This window comes from Dermacentor andersoni, chromosome 4, assembly GCF_023375885.2.
Source record: "Dermacentor andersoni chromosome 4, qqDerAnde1_hic_scaffold, whole genome shotgun sequence".
Lineage (NCBI taxonomy): Eukaryota > Metazoa > Arthropoda > Arachnida > Ixodida > Ixodidae > Dermacentor > Dermacentor andersoni.
Window position 1 is genome coordinate 57,402,444 of NC_092817.1, and position 23,365 is coordinate 57,425,808.

General features: G+C 49.2%; 1 protein-coding gene across 1 annotated transcript; it reads left to right on the forward strand.

Moving 5' to 3' along the window:
• The first annotated feature begins 12,564 nt into the window (after positions 1-12,564).
• Positions 12,565-21,455, forward strand: LOC126536126 (uncharacterized). Its single transcript, XM_050182988.3, has 3 exons — positions 12,565-14,095; positions 14,849-14,955; positions 19,523-21,455. Exons 1-3 carry the CDS (start codon positions 14,037-14,039, stop codon positions 20,851-20,853), a joined length of 1,497 nt encoding a protein of 498 aa, XP_050038945.1. The 5' UTR covers positions 12,565-14,036; the 3' UTR covers positions 20,854-21,455.
• Positions 21,456-23,365: the final 1,910 nt, after the last annotated feature.

Here is a 23,365-nt window from a genome sequence, read left to right on the forward strand (position 1 = left end):
GCTTGCTATCTGGCCTGCTATAATCTGCACGGGGAAGGAAGGAAGAAAGAACGAAAAAGAATGCTGAAGACATTTGACCAGGTAGCACAGGGTCCGTATAACGTAATACTATTCAATTCTGATTTTATTCAAACCTCCTGACGTGAAATATACGTATACGTAACCGCCGACGCAAGCATCGGGCGATGACCTGCAGCATTGTTTGAACCGCCCACTCAAACGCTCTCCTAGTGTATCAGAGGTCACTTTTGTTTGTTTTGAAAGCAAATGGCATTGTCTACCTTGACAGGTTTTCCTTAACTAATTGGCTGACAAGAAGCGAGGAGACGCAGGCATGGAGAGCGTTTCGGTGCGTCCTAGTTATAGCGTTGCAGTGTACTAGAATTCGAGCACAGTGTAGTAGCGTAGTGAAAGCAGATAACCGGATGAGGAGGGCGGTGCCGGCTTGTGCGATTGGTCCGCTTCCCTATGCTTCGCTTGCAGTGGCGCGGATGGGGAATCGCGGTGGCGTACAACGTAAGGTTAAAGAAAATATTCACCGACGATTACGATACTCCGTAATGTGAAATTTGAGCGCAGGTCTATACGTGCTTTCATTTCGCGAAATATTGGCTGGCGCGGGCAATCTGTCTCATGCGACACGCTGCAAACGGAGCGAAGTGTGGCGCGACTGCCTCGCTAATCTGGAGACCGCGAGAGCCAGCGCGTGGGTGACGCGTGGGCGCGATTCACAGCAGCCGCCGCAGACAGACCTATCAGACGATGCGCGCTACTCCGGCGCCATCTCGTAGTCATCGTCGCCGCACTACGCTTCTGACGCTTTCGCCATATCTTCCTCCGCTTTCCGCTTCCGTGGTTCCGCTGCGCCCTCCTATTCGCTTTCCTCCTCGCGTCTTTCATCCCCCACTACGCTCCGCATTGACTTTAATCTTTCGCTGCGCTCGTTCGCTCGGTTACGCCGCCGCTGCTCGCCGCAGGACGGGCTGCGCTCTAAAATGCCGCTTAATCATAGAAGAGTTGGCAGAGCGATATCGTATACCTCCCAAAAGGGCTCGAGAATATTATACTGCCAGGCCGCTTATATATATATATATAATACATAGAAATCCACTCCCCGGTAGCTCCGAGTAGCCAGTGCCAGAGCGATCGGCGGGTAGCCATCTTCTATTCTTTTCGGAACTCGCAGCCTCCGGCTACTCAAAAAATAAAGAAAGTAAGAGAAAGTAGAAGAAAAGGAAAAAATAAAAGCATTAGTTTTGTTGGTCTTGTTAATGCCTCTTTACTGAGTACACGTCACTTCGACGTGATGAGTTTCCACGGTTTTGAGGCGTCGCGTGACAGACAGGTGAAGTGCGCGCGGTCAAAAAAATTGTGACCGATAGAGGAGGGCTGTTGGTGAAAAAGGCGAGAATCCGAGAAATAATTATTTTAAAGCGCAGATTTCAATGGCCCATTCCTGCAGTGAGCGTCGGCGGCGGTGACTGCGTAACCGAGCGAACGAGCACAACAGCGAAGGATGAAGGTAGGGTGCCTCGATGTCCAGCGCCGGCGCTGGCATCGAGGCATCCTAGATGAAAGAAAAGCGTAGAATCGTGCGTAGAAGCGTAGAACACATCGTGCCGCCTGGTGCCGCGCACGCGATGTGTTCTGCGACGATCGCTACGAGATGGCGACAGAGAACCGCGCGTCGTAAAACCCCGCAGTTTTTCGAAAGTAGCGCCAATCGCAGATATTTCCGCCACCCCGCTCGCCCCGGCGTTTCCTCCTCCACGCCTCCTGTCGCCCCAGCCTCCTCCGTTCCTCCATTGGCCAGTCTGTGTCACGTAGAAGCACCCGTCGCGCTTTTGTATATATTTGTCTTTCCAGCGCGCTCCGACCGCCATTGCTGGCCCAGTGCGACGAAAGTACGCGCAGACGGATTGATCGCGGCAGGTCGCAGGACCAAATCGCGGCCGCTTCAGCCGCATTTTGATAGGGGCGATATGCAAAGACGCCAGTGTTCTATCCATTGGGGGTACGTTAAAGAACCCCAGCCGGTCAAAATTAATTCGGAGCCCCCATTACGGCGTGTCTATAACCATATCGTTATTCTGGCACGTAAAACTCAAGAATCACATTTTTTCTGTCTTGTGTGCCTTGAGTGTTCCAGTTAAAGCAACACTGCTTCCCTGCGAAAACTTCCATCGCAAAAGAATGCAGACGCACGCAGTATACAGATATAAAATAAGCACTTCAACAAAAATGTTACTATTGCTAATGAGGGGGGGGGTAATTATTTTCGGAAACTCTGTCCAGTTGTCCCCTTCACGTTCATTCTCGCTATCAAGTTCCAACCACTTGCACTGTAATAAATATATAAGAAACGGTTCCATGTGCTGGTACGTTGTTCAAATTATCAATACTGTCTACGTGTAGAAACGTTGCTCATGGCCGCCACAACTCGTGCATGAGCTATACACATCTGTAGAAGGCGCGGAGAAGAAGTGGCCCTGTTGCTAGGGCATTGCTGGTCCCAGACAGTTGGAATCGCTCACGCGCCGGCCGAGCAAAAGTATCATACAGGCACGTAAATGAACCTACGAAACCACGTACACATACTTTCACACAGTCAAACCTAGAACTGAGCTAATTACGCGCGTGTTTGAACACACCGTGTGCATGCGTCGTGTTTCAGCAACACGAACTCTCAACGTGCGGGCGCTTTACGCCTTAAATAATGGTTCTTTTCTTTATTCTTCTTGCGCAATTTGGACACGACATTATTAAGGCCAGTTACCGACTGACGAAGGAAAACCTCGGCTCAAAAACTGCTCCGCAAGGCTCGAACGAACTTTTCCGCGGATTTCCCCCGGTGGCGCGTCAGTCGTCGTCTGCTACGGCAGGGCCAACATAGGTGGCGCCACTGTCGAGGCCGCGCCGAGCGTTGGAGAGGTGCGGAGGAGGAGGGAAGTGGTTGGCGCTCCTTTTGGAGATTGAGGGGTTTTAGCACGTCGTCTATGCCCTATTTATCTTTCTTCGGTCACTGCTTTTCATCGGCTAACAAATGTTAAACGTTATCCCTCGACGCACGACTCGCCTGCATGTATCAGAAGTTTTCTCGAATGTTATCGATATATAGTTCTGTCCTTTCGCTGTTGTCACCAAAGCTCTTTGTAATCTGATTGTATGCGCGACGCGAATCGTGCAGTACTTTCTGAAAGCCACGCGGGCACCAGCAAATACTCTGGAGCCTTCGACGAATCATGTATAAAAGCCGACGCGCTTGACCCGCAGATCAGATTTTCGACGATCGCCGACTCTGCTCGCCGCTATCACTGTACTTGAGTGTTACTTGTTCTGCAACGCTTCACTCCGCTTGCAACGTGCCGCACATGGCAGATTGTCCGTGCCAGCCAATAAATCGCGAAATGAAAATCCGTACAATGCTGCGCTCAAATTTTGCATTAGGGAGTATCGTGACCGTCGGTGAATTTTTTCTGTTGTTCGGCGTAATCATGCATAATCAGTGCGTACAAGTTTTATCAGATGTGGAGTTTTTGCCGTGTCAGTGACGTTGCGTGACAAGACAGGGGAAGAGGGGCTGACCACAAATATTTTTGGCCAGTCGGGGAGGGCTATAGTGGCAGAAATGGAATAGAAACAGTTTCGAATAGCTTTACGTTATAGCGCCTAAGTTTCCTAAACGCCTCGAGTACAGATCGGTACTCTGCAAATATAGCCAGTATATAACATACCTAACCTTGCTGTCATGCCCGACATAACAACTTCTGATAACGTTTACTATAGTTGCCTCAACGTATGTATACTGTGCGCTACCAGCCATCCGATCGCAAGTCATCAGCCCCGCACAGCGACAGGAATCGCGTGCTTTGGGGAGATGTACAAGCAAACGCGCTCGCTTCTTCCCTGAAACGACCAGACCACATAGCGAGCGCTCCTGTTTGCCAAGGGCGAGGCCAAAACAAATATGATCGAGAATCGCTTCAGATGACGCGGAAAGGACTACTCCCAGAAAACACACACAACACACACGCCACGCATGTATATTATCGCACTTTCTTTTACGAGCATCGCCTTCACCCTGACCACAGTTCGCGACAAAACACGGTCTTATCGAGCTTATCGGTGAACATTCCTGCGTGCCTCTCACATACGGCGTGATCATGTCCAAGTTTTACTGAATATTTAAATATAGCTTGTTGCGGATAACATAATTCCAGTTCTTGAGCTGGATTATTCAGAGAAACGAAACACATTCAACTAATTAATATAACTTCACTAATTAACTTCTTAATGGATGACTTTACGACACATGCGGCAGTTTACGAATTGTAGCTGGTGAGTTTGCAAGGTCTACTTGGAATTAATTTCTACAACACCAGTTTGGAGATATGCGCCATCAAACTATCCGTAAAAATGCACTGTTGTTCCACTAACTTTTTTTTAAAGAGAACGCTCTTTTATGCATTGAAGCCCAAAAGTAACTGGAAAGCCTATGTATTTCGTCCTACACTTTAAAACATAACCTCGCGAAATTAGTGTAGTCTGAAATTCATTTCAACTGGGTACGTCTTGCGCAAACTCGCCGGCTACGATTCGTAAGACTGCAATATGTGCCGTAAAATAATTAAGTAGTTTATTAGTCAATTTTTGTTAATCAGCTGAATACGTGCTTCGATTTCTCTTGCTAGTAATGTCCGCCTCTTCGAATAATAGAGCTCAAGGACAAAAATTATGCTATCTGCACCAGACGATTTTTAAATTTTCCGTAAAACTTAATTATGATCACACCGCATACTGTCAGAAATGCGCCCTTGACAACCATACAAAAATATATATTTGTCGTTCCCCGGCAGGCCGAGCATTGCCACCCGGTGGTGTTAACAAGGTATTCAGTTCTCCATTCCTATTTTCTCTCAAACTATTACATAAACTGAAAGAAAGCCGCGTCATGCACAGCACTTACTTCTAGAGTACGAGTGGGTGGCATCCTTACTCTCCCGCGTAATCTAGCATGCCTCTTTTGACGCCCCTGGTCCCCTGGTGAGCAGCCACGTAAGAAGAGACGCGTAGTGTGATACAACCACTCCGTCGAAACAGGCGTTTGGCGAAAAGCGTAAGCCTGTTCCCAGCATGGCAACAGAGGCTCGAAGGCAGGTGGCATAGGCGAGACACGAAGAGGGATGGGTGAGGGCGAATGGGAGAAGGGTGAAAGGGTTGGCTGTGGCTCCAGCGACAGAGGCATAGCAGTCGTTGTATGAACGCACAAAACAAACAGTTAACAATCGACCACATGTCACTACGTGACTGCGTTGCTCTGGCGGTGAAAGGCTAAACATAGCCCGACGTAGCGTGAGCGCGCGCACACGTTACGTCACACTGGCGAGAACAACAGCGTCGAGAGAAGAGCGCGAACATTTAAAGGGACACTAGGTTACTATGAAGCCAAGTTAAAGTGATAAAGCAGTGCTCTAGAACGTCTAAGGCGTCAGTATAATCGCGAACAGAGCTGTAGTAACCGAGAAATTGAGGTAAATGCATGACACGATTTGAGACGCCCCCCAACGACATTCCGGTACTAGCCCGATGACGAAGGCACCCCTCATCATAATTTATGTCACTAGAACTCAACTACTCGTATTAAAAAGATAATTTCATTAGGTTATAAGACGGGAGAAAATGCTACTTGTCTACTTCTGTTTGATTCAAAGAAAAAAATAACATTTTGACGTTCCCTTGAGTAGTACGGGTGGTCGAGAGGTTTCGTTTTCGCTCGAATCGCGCGCTCAACTCTGCGCCGCGCGTGCTTTGAAGTTTCAGTTGTGTCGTTATCGCGTCATGCTGCGCTAGCGCTAATTCTGCTGGCTCGCGAAACTTGCATTTGGAACAAGCAGCAAGAATGCTACTTCCGTGTGATGTCGTGGAATGCGCGAACGGTCCGCGGAACTTGGCCAAGGGCAGTTGCAGCGGCGAATCCAACGTTACTTATCACTGCGTGCCAACGAGTGAACCTCTCCGTTCGAAGTGCCGTACTTCTGCCACATCGAGTTGGCAAAGAGCCGAAAAATCGCATAGTGTTCTCGCTGCACTTTCTTTCAGAGGATTACGAGTTCAACGCCGACTTACTGAAGTCGTGTGGAGTGCCTTTCAAAGCAATGCTTTCCCGTAGCGCTGTTCCGTCGGTTTTGCCTGCATTCTCCGAAGCGCAAGAACAACTGCAGGTCGAAGACGGGGCGGTGAGTGCGGCATTTGGTTTCACGAAGGAAAAGCTACAAATGTGCGAATATGTACAACCATGACATACAGTTGCCGTCGTAGCAGTACGCAACGACGCCGGCAGCGCGAGCCCTCAGCAGCAGGTCACGTTCATCAGTGCTTGAATCGCTGAAGTTGAGCCCACCATGCATGGCGAGCCAATGTGTCGTTGTCAGGGTCGTCCATTGCAACGAACGTCAAAGTTGACGTCGTAAAATAAAAAACCAGCTTATCGTCGCGCGCTTTCCCTTCCGCTAGCCACCACAGTTCCGCTTTCGCGCTGCTGTCGGCTCTGTCTTGGCTCTGTCTTAGCTCTGTTTCTGGCCACGTGTTTGCGTTTTGCGCAGAAAAGCCGTAGCGCCGTCTGCGGGCGCAGTTTTATTCACCGACGGCGCAACGTCACTAAGAGACCATGACGTCACCACTCCTCGATCGGAGGGCGGGCGATTTGAACTGCTCTAGAGGTACGCGGACGCTTCAGAACGCATTTTGTCTTAAAATAAATCTCTTCTTCGCATGAAACAAGCGTTTCGAGGTTTCTGGGATTGTATTTCAACAGTCCACGTTGACTTAATATTGACCTTTAGTGTACCTTTAAGTGCAACCGCCGAGCAGCCGAGTGGCAGTGAAACTGATCCTTTATTGTGTGCCTTCCGCACCCAGGGGAGGCTGGCGCTGCCAACATAAACATCAGCTCGTTGCGCAGCAGACGTGAGCCTCTTCGGCGCCAGAAACGGATCCTCTGTACGGGCTGCCCCCCCCCCCCCCCCATATATGCGAAGGTCGCTGTTGTCGAGCTGACGCCCAGGACACGTGTCTAGTGTCCACGGTACGGATGGCGGAGAATCGGACGGGGAACGCGGGTTTCACACGGTCGATTGCAATCAAGTTTTCACGGCCGGTCTTTCCTCCACGCTGTAGCACTTCGAACGGGCCGTCGTACGGTGCAGTGAGGGCGGGCAGGATGCCTTCGCGGCGCACGAACACATGAGTTGAGGCAGCTAGGTCTTTGCGAAAACGTCGTAAGTGGAGGGCTGTCGAGCTGATGTTGGTCGCAAGCGCTCAAAGAGCGACCAAAGTTGCTCAACGTGGGCAAGAGGTGAGAGGCTGGGAGCTCTAGGTTGTGCGAAGAATTCACCGGGTAGACGTAGAGTCGTCCCGTAGACCATTTCGGCAGCCCGCCCAAGGTCCTCTTTTATAGCCGACCGAATGCCTAGTTGAACTAGCGGCAGGTCGTTGACCCATGAAGTTCGGCTAGACTAGGGGACGGTTCAGACGCCAATAATCTCCCTCCAGCGTTCACCTCCAAACACAGATTACTTACATACCATGACATTTGCGGGCATTACCGCCTAGGTCGCCTAAACCTCCCTCCTTTAATGATTCGGTCGTCACGCATTCAGGAGGTATTATGGCGTAAACTACAGACTCGCACTTTTCTACCTCCTGCCTTACGTCACAAAATTCACCCGGGAATATGCCCTATTTCAGCCTGCAAGTTTTGTCCTGCTAGCAGAGTGGACATTAACCACACTATGTGGCAATGCGAGAACCACTCCTGTGCCCCTAACCTTTGTAGAGCTTTAAGTAGTAGGGAGCTGTGGGAGGCTGCCAAGCGCAGCTACAACCCTGAACTTCAGGAAGCTATCCTAAGGTGGGCTGAGGTGGCAGAGGAGACCTACCGCGAATAGGATAACCTCCCTCGCCTCCTTCTCGCAGCCCCTTCCTCTTTAAGATGGGATAAATAACGTTTTCTCTCTCTCTCTTTCTCTTTCTCTCTCTCTCTCTCTCGAGCGTCGCGGGCGATGAATGCGGCTTTCAACTGGCGGTGAAGCCTTTCCATCATTCCATTCGCTGACGGATGGTATGCAGTTGTGTGGATGTGGCGGATGCCGAGGATGCTTGTTAACGCTCCGAAGAGCTCACTTTCAAGCTGTCGTCCGCGGTCGGTTGTTACAACGCTGGGGCAGCCGAAACGAGGTATCCGACCGGCTACGAAAACGGACGCCACGGTGGACGCCGTAATATCGTGTACGGGAAACGCTTCAGGCCAGCGCGCGTATACGGTCAACGCAGGTGAGGATGTAACGTTTACCACGTGATGAAGGCAGCAAACCGACAATGTCGATGTGAACGTGGCCAAAGCGAGAGTCAGGCGGCCGGAAGGGTTGCAGTGGTGACTGTGGCGGGTCGTTTTTGCACGTTGGTAGCGCTGATATTCTCGAGCCCAGCGGCGGACTTCTGCGTTGATGCCGGGCCACACATAACGGGAGGTGATGAGGCGTTGAGTGGCACGAACAACAGGATGGCTCGAGTCGTGTAGCTTATCAAACAGTTGACGACGGTGCGAGGAAGGCACAGATGGACGGGTACAGCCTGTCGACATGTCGCAGACGATCGTACCGGAGGAGAACAGAAGTGGTACCTCAGAAAACTAGAGATGTGGACCCTGCACGCAGGTCACGCAGCTCGTTGTCAAAATGTTGTGCCTCTGCTATGATCACGAAATCAACAGCAGCAGTGGAAAACGCGTCGACACGTGACAGGGCGTCGGCAGCCGCATTAACGGGTCCTTCGATGTATTGGAGGTCGACCGTGAATTCGGGGATGAAATGCAGCTGCCGAATTTGTCGGGACGTGTACGTGCTGTGGTTTCCACGGAAAGCGAATGTCAGTGGCTTGTGATCCGTGAGTACGTGGAACACGGAACTTTCGAGGAGGTGGCGAATGACAAGGTATACACAGCCAGGAGTTCGAGGTCGAAAGTGCTGTATCGAGTTTCTGCTGGCTTCATCATCATCATCATCATCAGCCTGGTTACGCCCACTGCAGGGCAAAGGCCTCTCCCATACTTCTCCAACAACCCCGGTCATGTACTAATTGCGGCCATGCCGTCCCTGCAAACTTCTTAATCTCATCCGCCCACCTAACTTTTTGCCGCCCCCTGCTACGCTTCCTTCCCTTGGGATCCAGTCCGCAACCCTTAGTGACCATCGGTTATCTTCCCTCCTCATTACATGTCCTGCCAATGCCCATTTCTTTTTCTTGATTTCAACTAAGATGTCATTAACTCGCGTTTGTTCCCTCACCCAATCTGCTCTTTTCTTATCCCTTAACGTTACACCTATCATTCTTCTTTCCATAGCTCGTTGCGTCGTCCTCAATTTGAGTAGAACCCTTTTCGTAAGCCTCCAGGTTTCTGCCCCGTAGGTGAGTACTGGTAAGACACAGCTATTATACACTTTTCTCTTGAAAAGTGTATGTAGTTCATCGTCTGCGAAAAGAAACCGAGTGGAGACCACAAATTCTGCTGGAATTGTTGCAGAACTGCACCAACGACACTGGAGGAGGCGTCGGTGATGAGCCGCATGGGCGCGTCGGTTAGGCGATGCACTAGGAGGGTGGCGTGTGCCAGGACGTTTTTGGCTTCTTGGAAGGCGGCATCTGCTTCGGATGTCCACTCCAAGATTGCAGACGGTGCCTTTGGAGGCTTCAGCATGTCGGTCAGAGGTAGAATGATGCAAGCTATATTAGGTAGGAAATTCTGAAGTTCCACCGTCGCGGAGCTTGCGAAGCGACGTTGGGCGTGGAAAATCCCGCATAGCTTGAACCTTCCCGTCCAATGGCTTGATTCCCTTAAGTATGACAAGGTGTCCGAGAAATTCGACGTCAACACCAAAGACACACTTGGCTGTGTTTGTAGTCAAGCCATGTTCCTGGAGTCGTGAAAACAGCAACCGCAGATGGTCAGCGTGCTGCTCTGCTAAGAACTTGCCCCCAGCTGATCACCAAGATAGGCGACAACGAAGTGCAGACCACATGTGGCTTCATTGATGAAGCGTTGAAAAGTTTGGTCTGCATTCCGTAACCCGAAAGGCATGCGGACGTACTCGAATAGGCCAAAAGGTGTCGTGATGGCAGTATTCGGTATCTCCACTGGTTCCGCAGGAATTTGATGATATGCCTTGACTGGGGCAATCTCGCTAAATATGGTTGTTCCAGCAAGAGTGGTAGCAAAGTCGTGAATGTGCGGAAGCCGGTACCGGTCGGGGGCGGTGCGAGCATTCAACGCACGGTAGTCTCCACAAGGGCGCCAATCTCCGGGGTCACGGTTGGACACCATGTGCAGGGCAGATGACCAGCTGCTTGACGAAGGGCGCATGATGCCTAACTGAAGCATGTGGTCAAATTTTCTGCGAGTTGTGGCGAGGCGGTCTCCAGCAAGGCGTCGTGGCTTGCACGACACTGGAGGACCTGTGGTAACGATGTGGTGCGTCACGGTGTGTCGCACCGGAAGTTCCAGGTTGCTAGGTTTGGTAAGTTCAGGAAATTCCTTGAGGATCGAGGCAAATTCTGATGTTTGCGAATGCGGAGGTGCTTGCGTAGAGGCGGACAGAGGTGCGAGGATACCTTGCACGGAGAGGCTGGTCGTACTGTCCACAAGTTGACGGGAGCGGTGATTCACGTTCAAACCGAAATGGGTAAGAAAGTCCGCACCTAGTGTGGCGAAGTGCACGTGAGCGATGTAAGAGTTGTAGGACGATCCCACCGCTGGCATCCAGTTGTTAGGTTTGTAGTCGGGCATGAACTATGTGGTAGCTGGTCCATGCCGTCGTCAAACTCACTCACGCTTGGGACGTGGTTGTAGGGAGGAACTTGCTCTCATCGAGAACTAGAAGTACAGGATTTATTTACAGTATTTACATTAAAAAACGAGATACATTTCAACAGTCTAGCATGACTCCCAAATGGAGCACGCAAGACGAAGCACCCAACACACGAGCTCCAAGCACCAAGCACCAAGCACACTCCTAGCAGCCGACAAACTGCTGCTTAAAAAGCCTCTGTCTTCCCAGATCACTAGGGGAGGGAAAAGTGCTGTCCAGTCGGACCGTCCACAGTTGTTGGGGCGTAGTCGACCCGCCTTTGAGGGGGAGGGCTCACACACTCACACACGCACTTTGGATTCCCAGAATCCACCGAGTTGAGTGGGTCTTCGTAACCAGATTGTCACGCTTGACCCCAACCGGCGCCTCTTAATTCCAGAGCTGACTTCTCTGGTAGTCGCCACGTGTGTCGGCAGGCTGTGACAAATCCTGGGGCCCGAGGAAAACGTACCGCAGAACACCCTTTTCCAAGAAGCTCTCTTGCTGCAAATAGACCACGAAGGCCACGGCAAATCAACAAACAATACACGGTCCGCCATACGTGGCCAGCCCTGCTGCCGTCGCCGACTCTCCGAAGGAGGCGCATGGTGGATTAACATTGCTGTGGTCTCCAGTTCTCCAAAAAAAGTGCATGGTCGGTTAACTTTTCTGTCGTCGCCGCTTCCCTGAAGGACGCCACCCCAGCAAAACGATCGAAACTACTGCAGCGGGCTCAGATAGGTTTGCAGAGCAGTACCCCTGCAGGCCGATCGTAACAGCGAGGATGAAAATCCACCAAAATGTGCGACGCAGACCGAAGTCAATGGTGAGCGAGCGTTGGCCATATGTTGCGATTGTGGATGTATTCACAGCTTGCAAAGGCGCAGTACTCGGACAACTTTGTCGGTCGAGGCGGGAGGCCGGAATGACGCTCACCTCTGCACCTGTGTCCACTAGAAAGCGACGTCCTGCGATCCTGTATGTGATGTAGAAGAGGCGGCTTCGCGTAGCGGTTGAGTCACGCGCCGCCATTAGTAACTCGCTTCCATCTTTCTCTGCCAGTGACAAGGCTGCCGACATTTGGCAGCGCTGACGTCGAACCTGGTGTGGTACCAGCAGCAGCCGTCGGAAGTGTGCCTTGGGCGGATACGGGAACGCGATCGTGAGCCACCCCTAACCAGTCGAGAGCGACGAGGCGTGTCCATCTGCATTGCTTCCATGGTGTCCATCAGCCGGTCAATTTTCTCCTCGAGGCGAGATTGCCGGGCCTCGAGGTCTGATGTGACAGTGGTCGAGGACACCGCGGAGCTTGCGCCGGAGTAGTCGTTGACACGGTCCGCGAGCTCTGCCAGTTTGTCAAGAGGCATATCATCCGCAGCTGGCAAAACCACGACAAGTGTCTGAGGCAAGCGTTGCAGAAATAGCTCACGCAATTGCGGACTCTCGGAGTCTTCGGTACGGTCGCCGAGTAGCTGTCGCATCCGATGTAATAGCTGCGACGGTCGACGATCGCTAAGTCCTTCCGCGTTGAGGAGTTGCTGCAAGCGGCTTCTCTCCGACACGGTTTTGCGTGTGAGCACTGTGGCCTTGAAATGGTCGTAGGGTGCGGCCGGATGTGGAGCTCTCACGATGTCGTCGAACTTATCAGCCACCTCGGAGGAAAGTGCTGAGACGACGTGCAGGTACATGACGCGTTGCTATGTGATACGCCGTAAATCGAAGAGGGCTTGCGTGAACCACACGGCGGGATTCTTCGGCCAAAACGGCGGCAGCCGCACCTGGGCATTGGGAATGGCGCCCGTGGCTGCGCTGGGGGCAGGGATGTCGGCTGTCACTGCTGGCTGGGGCTGAGGAGCCGGGGCGTCGTTGTTGGACGCTGTAGTACTCGTTTCGTCTTCCATAGCGTGTGCTTGCTACGTGCGGTTCACCAGGCTATAGGAGCGCGCAATGTGTCCGCTATAGACAGACGCGCGCACAGAGAAGAGAGCGAACTTTTAAGTGCTACCGCCGGAGCAGCTGAGCGGCGGTAAAACTGATCATTTATTGTATACGCGCCTTCCGCGCCGAGGAGGCCGGCGCTGCAAACATAAACCGCTCGTTGGGCAGACGTTCACGGTGCTGGGGGCGAAATTGGATCCTCTACAATAGGGCTTTTTTTTTTTTTTGCCTACACTTGGTGCAGGTTCGTGAAGGCGAGTGTAGTGCCGGGCAGATGCTATGACGTCGTGTGCTGCACCTGGCTCGCTGGGCTGTAGCCAATCAAAGCAGACAGCGCGTTGCCTTCTGCACCAGCAGACGAAAAGTGCCTGACTCCGTACTTCGGCTCACTTCGCACTTACTGGCTGCGTACATGTCCTCGCCTTAAACTAAACGCCAATGTACGAGTTCCCTTTCATCAACAAATCTACACAAACTGCAGCGAAATACATCGCGAATGCACAGTGAACGAAGACAACTTCTATATGCGTATAATATGGCGGCGGAGTCTGTATCAGCCCGCACCGTCCGTAAGTAAGATAATTTTATCTTCTTGGAGGATTCGCTCACCTTCCTCTGTGACTCATGGTCCCACCAGCACTTCACTAACGTCCTTGCAGCGAATATTCACAATCGTCGCTACATCAGCGCCGACAGTCACAGACAAAATGGCGCCATGTATTTTGCAACGCCAGCCTGCTTGTTTGTCGTCTGAGGCTTACACTCATCGAAACCGCAGTGCAGAAAATGTAGTTTTCATGCTACACTACAGCTATAAAAAGCAGCTTCGTGTAGGTGGGCGGAGGTAGACTTTTCTGCACCAAGTGAGAAGATTGGTGACTTCCTGTACACTATAGCTACACTCGTGTAGCCAGTGTAGGTAAAAAGAAAAAAAAAGATAGCTGGTTCGGCGCACTGGCCCAGCCAACGTAACCGGACGCTGCCAACGCACTCCGACGCGCCCGGCGTCGAGGGACGCTGGGCCCGCGTGCAGATAACGTCGGACTATAAACGCGCCTTGAAACTAAACGCCAGCTGGGGCAGAAAACAGACACCCGCGCTATCATTACCGAGGTGACGCTGCGCTGGTGACTACGAGACCAGCCGCGTTGACCTACTACATCCACTTATACGCACATCGCCGAAGTTTCAACGCCCATGGAGACGTCGGAGAACGTTCTCTGCAATTGCTGTGTCCAATTCTCTTCGCTTCGCTGGTAGGTCATGCATACTGGCTGAAAGCGACTCGGGCGTTCGCTGCGAAATTCCAGATATTGGTTGCGGTATCAGCGGTAGTGAACTATAGCTTAAACGTGCTCTTGGTTCATACGCGGTACGATTGAGGGCATTGGGATCCGGCTCAAACATGTATTCCCGCGATTTCTTTTTTTTTTTTTTTCGATAGAGCTGGCAGGTTTATTTTATAAAGCGGAGGAAATTATTGCACAATAAGCTGAAACTTGGGAAGTGCTTAATGAAACGTTTCATAGAGCACTAAACTTTCCTGAGCACGAGAGTTGTTCCGAAAATTTAGGACTTGTAAAGTTGATTAACTTAATGTGAGTGTCTGTGTACGCGCGTGTCTGTGTGCAAGTGATATTTCACTGTTCCGGCAGAGCCTTGACAGTACACCATTGTGCGCACAGATCATGCAGCTGTTCGTTCAACCAGGCACATTTCAGCGTCGCTTCACTTTATGTTTGCCGCATTGACGCGAACTTAAGCAGCCAACTATTTTCAGTGCTCACTGGCCTTGGATCATTGTATCTTAAAAAAGAACGAGCACGGAAATAAGAGTCGATCATCGAATTTAAACCCTCTGCCTGTTGCTGGCTAAGACTGCGCGATATGAAAAAGAACAAGCTAATGCTGCTTAAATCAGCGTTTATACGGTATTCCGAGCACATTGAGCCCGAGACCGTAACAAGCAAGAAACGGTTAACTCTTTATGTCAAAGTACTTCGTTGCAGGAAAGCAAGATGCGCCAACCGAGCCATCAAAAGGCTCGCACTACTGACAGCGGCCCTGTCTCTTGCGCCGGCAGCGTACTTCCTTCTTCATTTGCTCAGGGGCAAAGGTAAGTCGGGCTCCGCGCAACACAAGTTGCCTACACAGATAGTGGGACAGTGTTCGAAGTATACTATATATACGTGCTAGAAGGTGAGATGGGAACAGCGTTTAAATGGTTTGTCCCTATACTGTTTGCGTTGACTATTTGTCAATCACGTGTGCTTTTCTGGGATTGAGGGCAGTTTTGTTGAGTGTTTATTCCTTTTCTTTCTGTTACTACTCTCAAGTTTGTCTGCAGCGAGAGAGAAAGGATTGCGAAATGATTTGCTTATATATATGTACGGTTCAGCGTACTCGGTTTTGGGTTTTCAATAACTTTGCCTGCTTTCTTCCGGTGAGTACACAGTGAATGTCCAGCTTTTTTTTTTTCAGCAACACTCTTGTCCATTGAACACCTGTCGTTTTTTTTCTTGTTTGGTTACTATTCATTCACATGAGCGCGTAACGGTGTTTATACGTGTTTATTCACGTGTTTATTCAAGATTACGTTGTCTTCCTGAAATTTTTGAGGCCCTTTTCATTAATGTGATGCACGATGGCCGCCATTTTTTTTTTCAGTGGGCGTGAAATTACCGTACTCGTAAAAAAACAAGCATAGAAAGGTTTGACGTTGCGCGGTCGTTAAACACATGCAACCGGCGTCTTAAAATTTATCAACAATTTTACTGAGCAGTGACGTGATGGCTGCAGTAAAGAACCTGTTTGGACGTCATTAAACTCTATAGAAAGTTTAGGCGACTATTCGCATTGCCTCACTTAATTAGCCGTGACAGAGAAAATAGGGCCGTATACGATAGATTGCAAAGAGATTTTCGGGCTGCTTGGTGTGCATGTTGCGTCGTGTGCACACGCAAGCCCGGATGCAACGCTCTATTGAATGGCCCCTATTGCATTAACAACCCAGGTATAACATACGGACAAACCTGGTTACAACAAAGTAACACGGAAAGGAACACTGCATTCCTCATGTTTTATATTTGCTATAATTGTATAGATCGACATACTTCGGTAGAAAAATATACTATAAAGGGTGATCATATTTTAACTTTTACATTTTTTTTAAGTAGCCTGTTGCAGATCACATGATTCTAGTCCATGAGTTGGAATTTTCAGAGAGGCCAACGTTACTTCCACGAAAAATCGAAGCATGTATTCAACTAATTAACAAAATAGCACAAATTATCTTCCGAATTAATTACTTTTACGGCACATATTGCAATTTACGAGCTGTAGCTAGCGAGCTTGCGAGGCGTATCCACTTAGACTAAATTTCCTGAATGACGCCAATTTGGAGATATTCGCCATCAAACTCGCCTCAAAAATGCACTGTTGTACAACTTAATTTCTTTTATACAAAACGCTCTTTTATGCGTCGAAGCACAAAAGTAACTGAGAACGCCCATCTATTTCGTCCCACCACTTTGGGAAATAATATCTCGCAACTGGCGCCATCCTGGAAATTAATTTCAAGTGGATATGTCTTGCAAGCCTATTGGTTACGATTCGTAGGTTGCAGTATGTGTCGTAATTAGTTAAGAAGTCAGTGAATTTTTTGTTAATTAGTTGAACATGTGTTTCCATTCCTCGTGCTAGTAATGTCCGCCTCTTTGAGTAATCCAGCTCAAGGGCAAGAAGTATGCTATCTGCCACAGGCGACTTAAAAAAATTCCATGAAACTTAAACATGATCACCCTGTATATGGGGGCTCTGGCGGAAATCATACAAACCCTGGCAATGTAAAAAGGTAAAACCAGACTATAACCCGCCTTTTATTGTTAGTGACCTTAAGATTACCGGGGAGGGTATGGCTTAACAAGGAGTGGTTAGCTAGGAGAATATAGTGAACGACAACGACTGCGTAGATATGCATTAAAAATTGGAAATTGAAGAACGGCGCTGAACTTGGGGGCTCTTTCCTACATTATTAAGCATGTATTTTTCTGTCTTAAGCAGCGCGGCACTTTTCGTGGGAGCTCTGCATATTTGTGCATGCGTCGCTTATGAATTTCGTATACGCGCAAATCTGAGGTGATCCGACACCCCTTCAAGACAACTTTCGCAGAAAGAAGGGGTAAATAATAAACAATCGGAGATAATGACCACACCACGCAGTGACGCTTTAACAGGCTTTATAGAAATTATAATTTTAAAAATTAGTTCAAATTAAAGAAAAGAAACAAGAATAAGCTGCTATCTAACCGGACCTATATACAACTGCATTTTGGTTTTGTTAGAATAGTCAAACTTTATTTCGTAGGAACTACAGCAGAACAAACAACGCGCACAAACCTTATTGGTCACGCTGCGTTGCTGCACGCGTCTTCAAAGGTAATGCAAGAAAAATAACGAATTTACTGAACGTTATTCATTGCTAACATGTTTACGCCAGTAGATAAGGGAAGTACCGTCAATCATTGTAATAAAACTTCGGCCTAGATACTTTTCAGAACAGGTAACCAACGGTCTCCTATATCATCATCATCATCATCATCATAATCATCAGCCTGGTTACGCCCACTGCAGGGCAAAGGCCTCTCCCATACTTCTCCAACTACCCGGGTCATGTACTAATTGTGGCCATGTTGTCCCTGCAAACTTCTTAATCTCATCCGCCCACCTAACTTTCTGCCGCCCTCTGCTACGCTTCCCTTCCCTTGGAATCCATTCCGTAACTCTTAATGACCATCGGTTATCTTCCCTCCTCATTAAGTCTCCTGCCCATGCCCATTTCTTTTTCTTGATTTCAACCAAGATATCATTAACTCGCGTTTGTTCCCTCACCCAATCTGCTCTTTTCTTGTCCCTTAACGTTACACATATCATTCTTCTTTCCATAGCTCGTTGCGTCGTCCTCAATTTAAGCAGAACCTTTTTCGTAAGCCTCCAGGTTTCTGCCCCGTACGCGAGTACTGGTAAGACACAGCTGTTATAAACTTTTCTCTTGAGGGATAATTGCAACCTGCTGTTCATGATCCGAGAATGCCTGCCAAACGCACCCCAGCCCATTCTTATTCTTCTGATTATTTCAATCTCATCATCCGGATCCGCAGTCACTACCTGTCCTAAGTAGATGTATTCCCTTACCACTTCCAGTGCCTCACTACCTATCGGAAACTGCTGTTCTCTTCCGAGACTGTTAAACATTACTTTAGTTTTCTGCAGATTAATTTTTATACCCACCCCTCGGCTTTGCCTCTCCAGGTCAGTGAGCATGCATTGCAGTTGGTCCCCTGAGTTACTAAGCAAGGCAATATCATCAGCGAATCGCAAGTTACTAAGGTATTCTCCATTAACTCTTATCCCCACTTCTTCCCAATCCAGGTCTCTGAAAACCTCCTGTAAACACGCTGTGAATAGCATTGGAGAGATCGTATCTCCCTGCCTGACGCCTTTCTTTATTGGGATTTTGTTGCTTCCTTTATGGAGGACTACGGTGGCTGTGGAGCCGCTATAGATATCTTTCAGTATTTTTACATACGGCTCATCTACACCCTGATTCCGCAATGCCTCCATGACTGCTGAGTTTTCGACTGAATCAAACGCCTTCTCGTAATCAATGAAAGCTATATATAAAGGTTCGTTATATTCCGCACATTTTTTCTATCACCTGATTGAGTAACACAAATAGATGACAATGGGGATTATATATATATATATATATATATATGGGTGGCAGAGCATTAAATGCATGAAACGATGAAATCAGAAAATTTCCAGTAGTAGCATGGTGACGGCTGACAAGGAACAGGTAACTGGTCACCGCTGGAAGATATCCTCGTTCGGGTTCAATGGACCTAAATATGCTTATGGTGATGGTGATGATTCGCCAACTTGCTCTACACTTTGTCGGCAATTTGCTGAACATGCACTGACGGAACTGATGTCGGATAAAAAAAAAAAGGGCGTTTTCTTCAAACACAAATTTTCAAAAGTTGTAAATTATTCAAAACAGCGATGACGCAGAAATCCGAAGGGTCAGTGTATCTGTCCGGTCCCTTTACCTATGCAATACGCGCTAATATAGCCACACAAGTTTACCAATATGAAACATGTCTATCCGTGCTTGGCGATGTTTATTAATTTAGCACAGCACAGACGTAATGAAGGCATGGACGGGAGCAGCACCTTGTGACGTAGTGTTCAGTCAACGCGCCCAGAATTATTGCAATGTCTATGTTCCTTATCTGGTTGTCGGCATAATCGTCGGGAAATTCGAGCACATTTTTCAAATGGAGGAGATGTGCAACATACGAGCGACTATAGTATGTCATGGTCCATCCCAGCGCCAGAGCTTCACCACAATAGCTGTCGTGCCAGGATAGTAGTAGTAGCATAGTTTATTACATTCGTTAGGGTAAAAAAAAGAAAGAAAGAAAAAGGCCGCGGGAATCGCAACTTCCTCACATTTCGGTGGGCACCTGCAGTCCCCCGCAGTCATAGAGAAGATAAAAATAACGAGAGAAGGGACAGGAATGTGCATTCCGGTATAGGTCCGAGCTTATTGCGCCTCCGCAGTGCTGAAGTTTCTCTAATTGCGAACCCGCGCAATTTACGTACCTCTCCGTTTATCGCAGCCAACAAGTCGCAGTACACGTGCCAAAACCGAAACCACGGAAACATCACAGCCACCATCCGAGCGTTCGACGCTCGGCTCGCCGGAAAGCTCCGCGAAAATGACTCTGGCCAGGAGACGGTGTACGAGGACGACGACGCGTGGGTCCGAGTTTTTCCGCGCACGTACGTCTACTCGGCGTACATGGACGACACGGAGCCACACAACTGTCAGGTGCGACTCGTCGGCGTGGTGCCGAGAGACGCCGTCCAGCAGACGGTGGCAGTACAGTGTTGGCTGAGCGTCGGATCGGCCGTTTTCGTGTCCGAGGCGAGCCTGAAGGTCCTGCCCGAACACCACGATCTTCCGTACGCGGCGGCGTTCTTTCTGTGCCCAGTGAAATTCCCTTCCGAAGTGAGGAACCAGCCGAACATGAGGGTCGCCCTCGGCACCAACTGGAACATGACAACGCCCCAGTGGTTCAAAGTGCACAACCGCCGCCAGCGTGCCCTGCGGTTCTGCTCCGTCTGCGTTCGTCCGATGGTGAATCTTTACAGCGCGCTTGCTTCGATCACCGAGTTTGTAGCCTATTACGTGTCCATGGGCGTCGCGCATTTTAACATCTACATGTGCAAGGTGCCGCGGGAAGTGGAAGTCCTGTTGTCGCACCTGCGAGACCGCGGCAAGGTAGACATCCGGCTTCACCGGTGGAACCTGCCGTTGGACAACTATTCCGTATTGGAGTACGGTCAAATGGCGGCTCTCCAGGACTGTCTTTACCGCTCCAGACTGACGTCGGAGTACGTCCTTAACGTTGACTTCGACGAGTTTCTGGTCTCCAAGACGAGGAACAGGCTGACCGACGCGCTACTGGAAATCGAGACCTCGGTCGGCAAGAGCTCCTTGGGGAGCGTTTTGGTTAAGAACCAGTTTTTCTGCTACGAGTACCCATACAACGCCGCTTACCTCCGCCGGAAGCCGCCAATGCTAACTCGTATCCTGTTCTTCCGCGAAGCCAACGTCTGGAAGCATCGCGAGCGCTCAAAGTACGCCGCCAGAGCGACAGCAGTGGTCGCAGGCGGAGTGCACTTTGTCTGGGAGCACGCGAAAGGTGCGAGAGAAGTTGCCATCTCCGAGTCCGTCATGGTCATGCACCACTACAGGTCCTGCTGCGGCGTCGAGAAGAGCAACTTCTGGGGCACATCGTACCGGGAGTTTTTGGGCGACGAGGACGCGGTCGTTGACAAGTCGCTACACGCGGTTTCTGCGAGGCTGGTTAATTCGGACGTGATCGCGTCCGTCAAGGAACTGATGGAGGAATCGACAACCGAGCCGCCCCTCTACACCGACTGACGCGCAGAAATTCCTACGCTCAATTTCAAACAAGCGCACGCACGCGTTGACCGCGCACGCCAACCGCCTTTGACTCGTTCGGCCGGTGCGTATACGCACCAAGTGGAACTGTCTGCGTGGTGGTTATACAGTGGGTGTTTACTATAGCACGGTGCGGGCAAGGCGAGTCTATATGTAACGCCCTTGCGACATGCAAGCATATGCCATTCTCTTGCACACATTATCGGGGTTTCGCATCATTATGTAGTACAACTTCTGTAACCTCTCGGAGAACACTTCGCCCAACATTATATTGTGCTGTGTGAAACCGGACGCTGCGATGCGGGGCGTGACACAACGTCTAAACTATCCCGCAGAGGCGTTCCTTGAGAGCCTCCCTAATGCCAGAATCGGCGTTCTGGTTTCACTGCGCAGCATAAATTGCTCCATGCTTTCGCTGTATTTCATTTCATAATCGCAATAAACCGTAAATTCTGACCGCGACATCTAGGCTTCACGCACATAAACGCGACGAACAAAAGACTGAAATTTGTCAGTCAGGCTCGTGTGGACGCAAACAAATCCTAGTCAATAAACTTCCTGCCGGCTATAGGTATACCGTATACCGGTGCACTTATTCCTTCCCTTTTCACTCTGCGATTCCGATCATAAAATAGGAAGCGCAGCTGTGTTCATTCTATCAAATTATCCAGCTTGTGTGCCTATAGGAGGCCAGACGGCTATAGTCTCTACAGCTGATAATCAAAAAACGGCGCCGGGGACACGTCTTTGGAATGGATACCTACCTATAACCCTGCACAGTTACGTCGATTCAGCCCGTTCGCCAAGGTAAGTGCAAGAGCTGTCGGGTCAGTGAGGCGATGTGACGCTGCAAGTGCCACTACACGACCCTGCATAGCCGCGTTACCTATGGCGCCAACTTATTCCAACATGGCGGAACGACGCCACCATGGAAGAGCTGTTAAAAAAAAAAAAAAGCATTGCTGGAGTGGAGATGCCGTTTCAAAAGTGAAGTCGAACCGCCGCCATCTTACCATAGGCAAATAGCGGGGAATATACGAAGCACGTGCCTTCTTCTCCATGCTATTTAGGATGCTTAATTTAGCCGCACAGATATCGTTGGACGTCTTGCTTTCTGTCACTGGTTTCAGAAGGAAGCCTAAACGTTTTTATTTCTTCTTTCAAATTTTATGGCACACCATGATATCAATACGCATCCAAACGTAACATTTTGGGCAATAACTTCCGAGTTTAATTTTCACATACCCCTAGCATTTGCAATAACTGACCAAAAAGACGTGAGCTGTGAGAAGTTTCAGCTGTCGCGGCCCTCTTTCAGAGTAGAAGTATAGGCAAACTCTAGCGTTACCTGTTCTGGTAAGAAACTACGGGGGCTGGCCCTCCAGCTTTTTTTTTTTTAACCTACTTGGGAACGGCGTCGCTGTTTAGGATCGTAGCAAAGATGCCCTTCAATGAGCGACGCATATTTGATTTTTTTTTTCTATTTGTGAATTTACACGCACAGTCATTTTATCGCTGAAGCCGAAGTTTTGTTTGGTCATACACAAAATGATTTGTTGGCAAAGTATTGTGTCCTTATGCAGTGCATATGGACACAATAGACCGATTTCATCATGTTCAGATTGCATGCGCAAGTGGCCCTGTCGGTGCCATGACAAAATTAGTCCTCAGTGCTTTCTTGTTGTATTTTGGTACAAGGGAACATTGAGCATTGAGGGGAATGCTGAGGACGGTGCTATTGTGGATTTTTCCACTGCATTATAGGGGGAAATGGAAGGTGCCTGCTCAACCCAATTCCTATTGCAGAATACTTGTCATCACTTCCCTCTGTTTGATCTTCAAGGAACACTTGATAAAATACTTTTTGAAAACCCTGTTGTCATTAATTTTACAATTTGTCGATTATTACATGAGAAAATGAAGCTCAAGGTATCATTTTTGGAATTTCACACCAAAACCCCCACACCGGTACATTAGGGCAACGTCGCGGATTTCAAACTATTTTCAAGTATTTGTGCCGTGCCAGCTCAGCAAATGTTCACAAAACTTGCCATATTCAGTTTTCGGCTGCTTTAGAGCGCAATGTAGTCTATCTTTACGGCTAAAGAATTAAATGGGCCTTAGTAGATGTTGCCGAAATCTGATGTCGTGGTGAGCTGGTATGGGAACTTCAAGGCAACGTCACCACCTGTCTTTTGTGCTTTTAGATTTTTTCTGGCTTACCAAGCATCTTCTCACAGTAAGAGTGGTGCTTTTGGTATTGTGGAAGGGCGATTTGCTGATACAGAAAAAAATCATTTTTCTCTTTAGTGTCCCTTTAAAGGGAAAGCAGGTCTTTCATATTACACACACAATGCACTTCTTAGTTTTTCAGCCAGCTAAGGACAACTATACTAATGGTATGCTCTGCGACAGCATAGCGAAACTCTGCGTAGAATTTGTCTACTATTGGCCTCAAGCTCCACCACTGGAAAAGCTGGCGCCACCATCG

What these genes read in the sequence shown, in the direction of transcription:
- LOC126536126 (XM_050182988.3), top strand. Translation starts at nt 14,037, where the DNA reads ATGGAGACGTCGGAGAACGTTCTCTGCAATTGCTGTGTCCAATTCTCT. An exon ending in CAATTCTCTTCGCTTCGCTG is followed by an intron (nt 14,096 to 14,848) that starts GTAGGTCATGCA and finishes ACTTCGTTGCAG; the next exon opens with GAAAGCAAGATGCGCCAACC. An exon ending in TCATTTGCTCAGGGGCAAAG is followed by an intron (nt 14,956 to 19,522) that starts GTAAGTCGGGCT and finishes CGTTTATCGCAG; the next exon opens with CCAACAAGTCGCAGTACACG.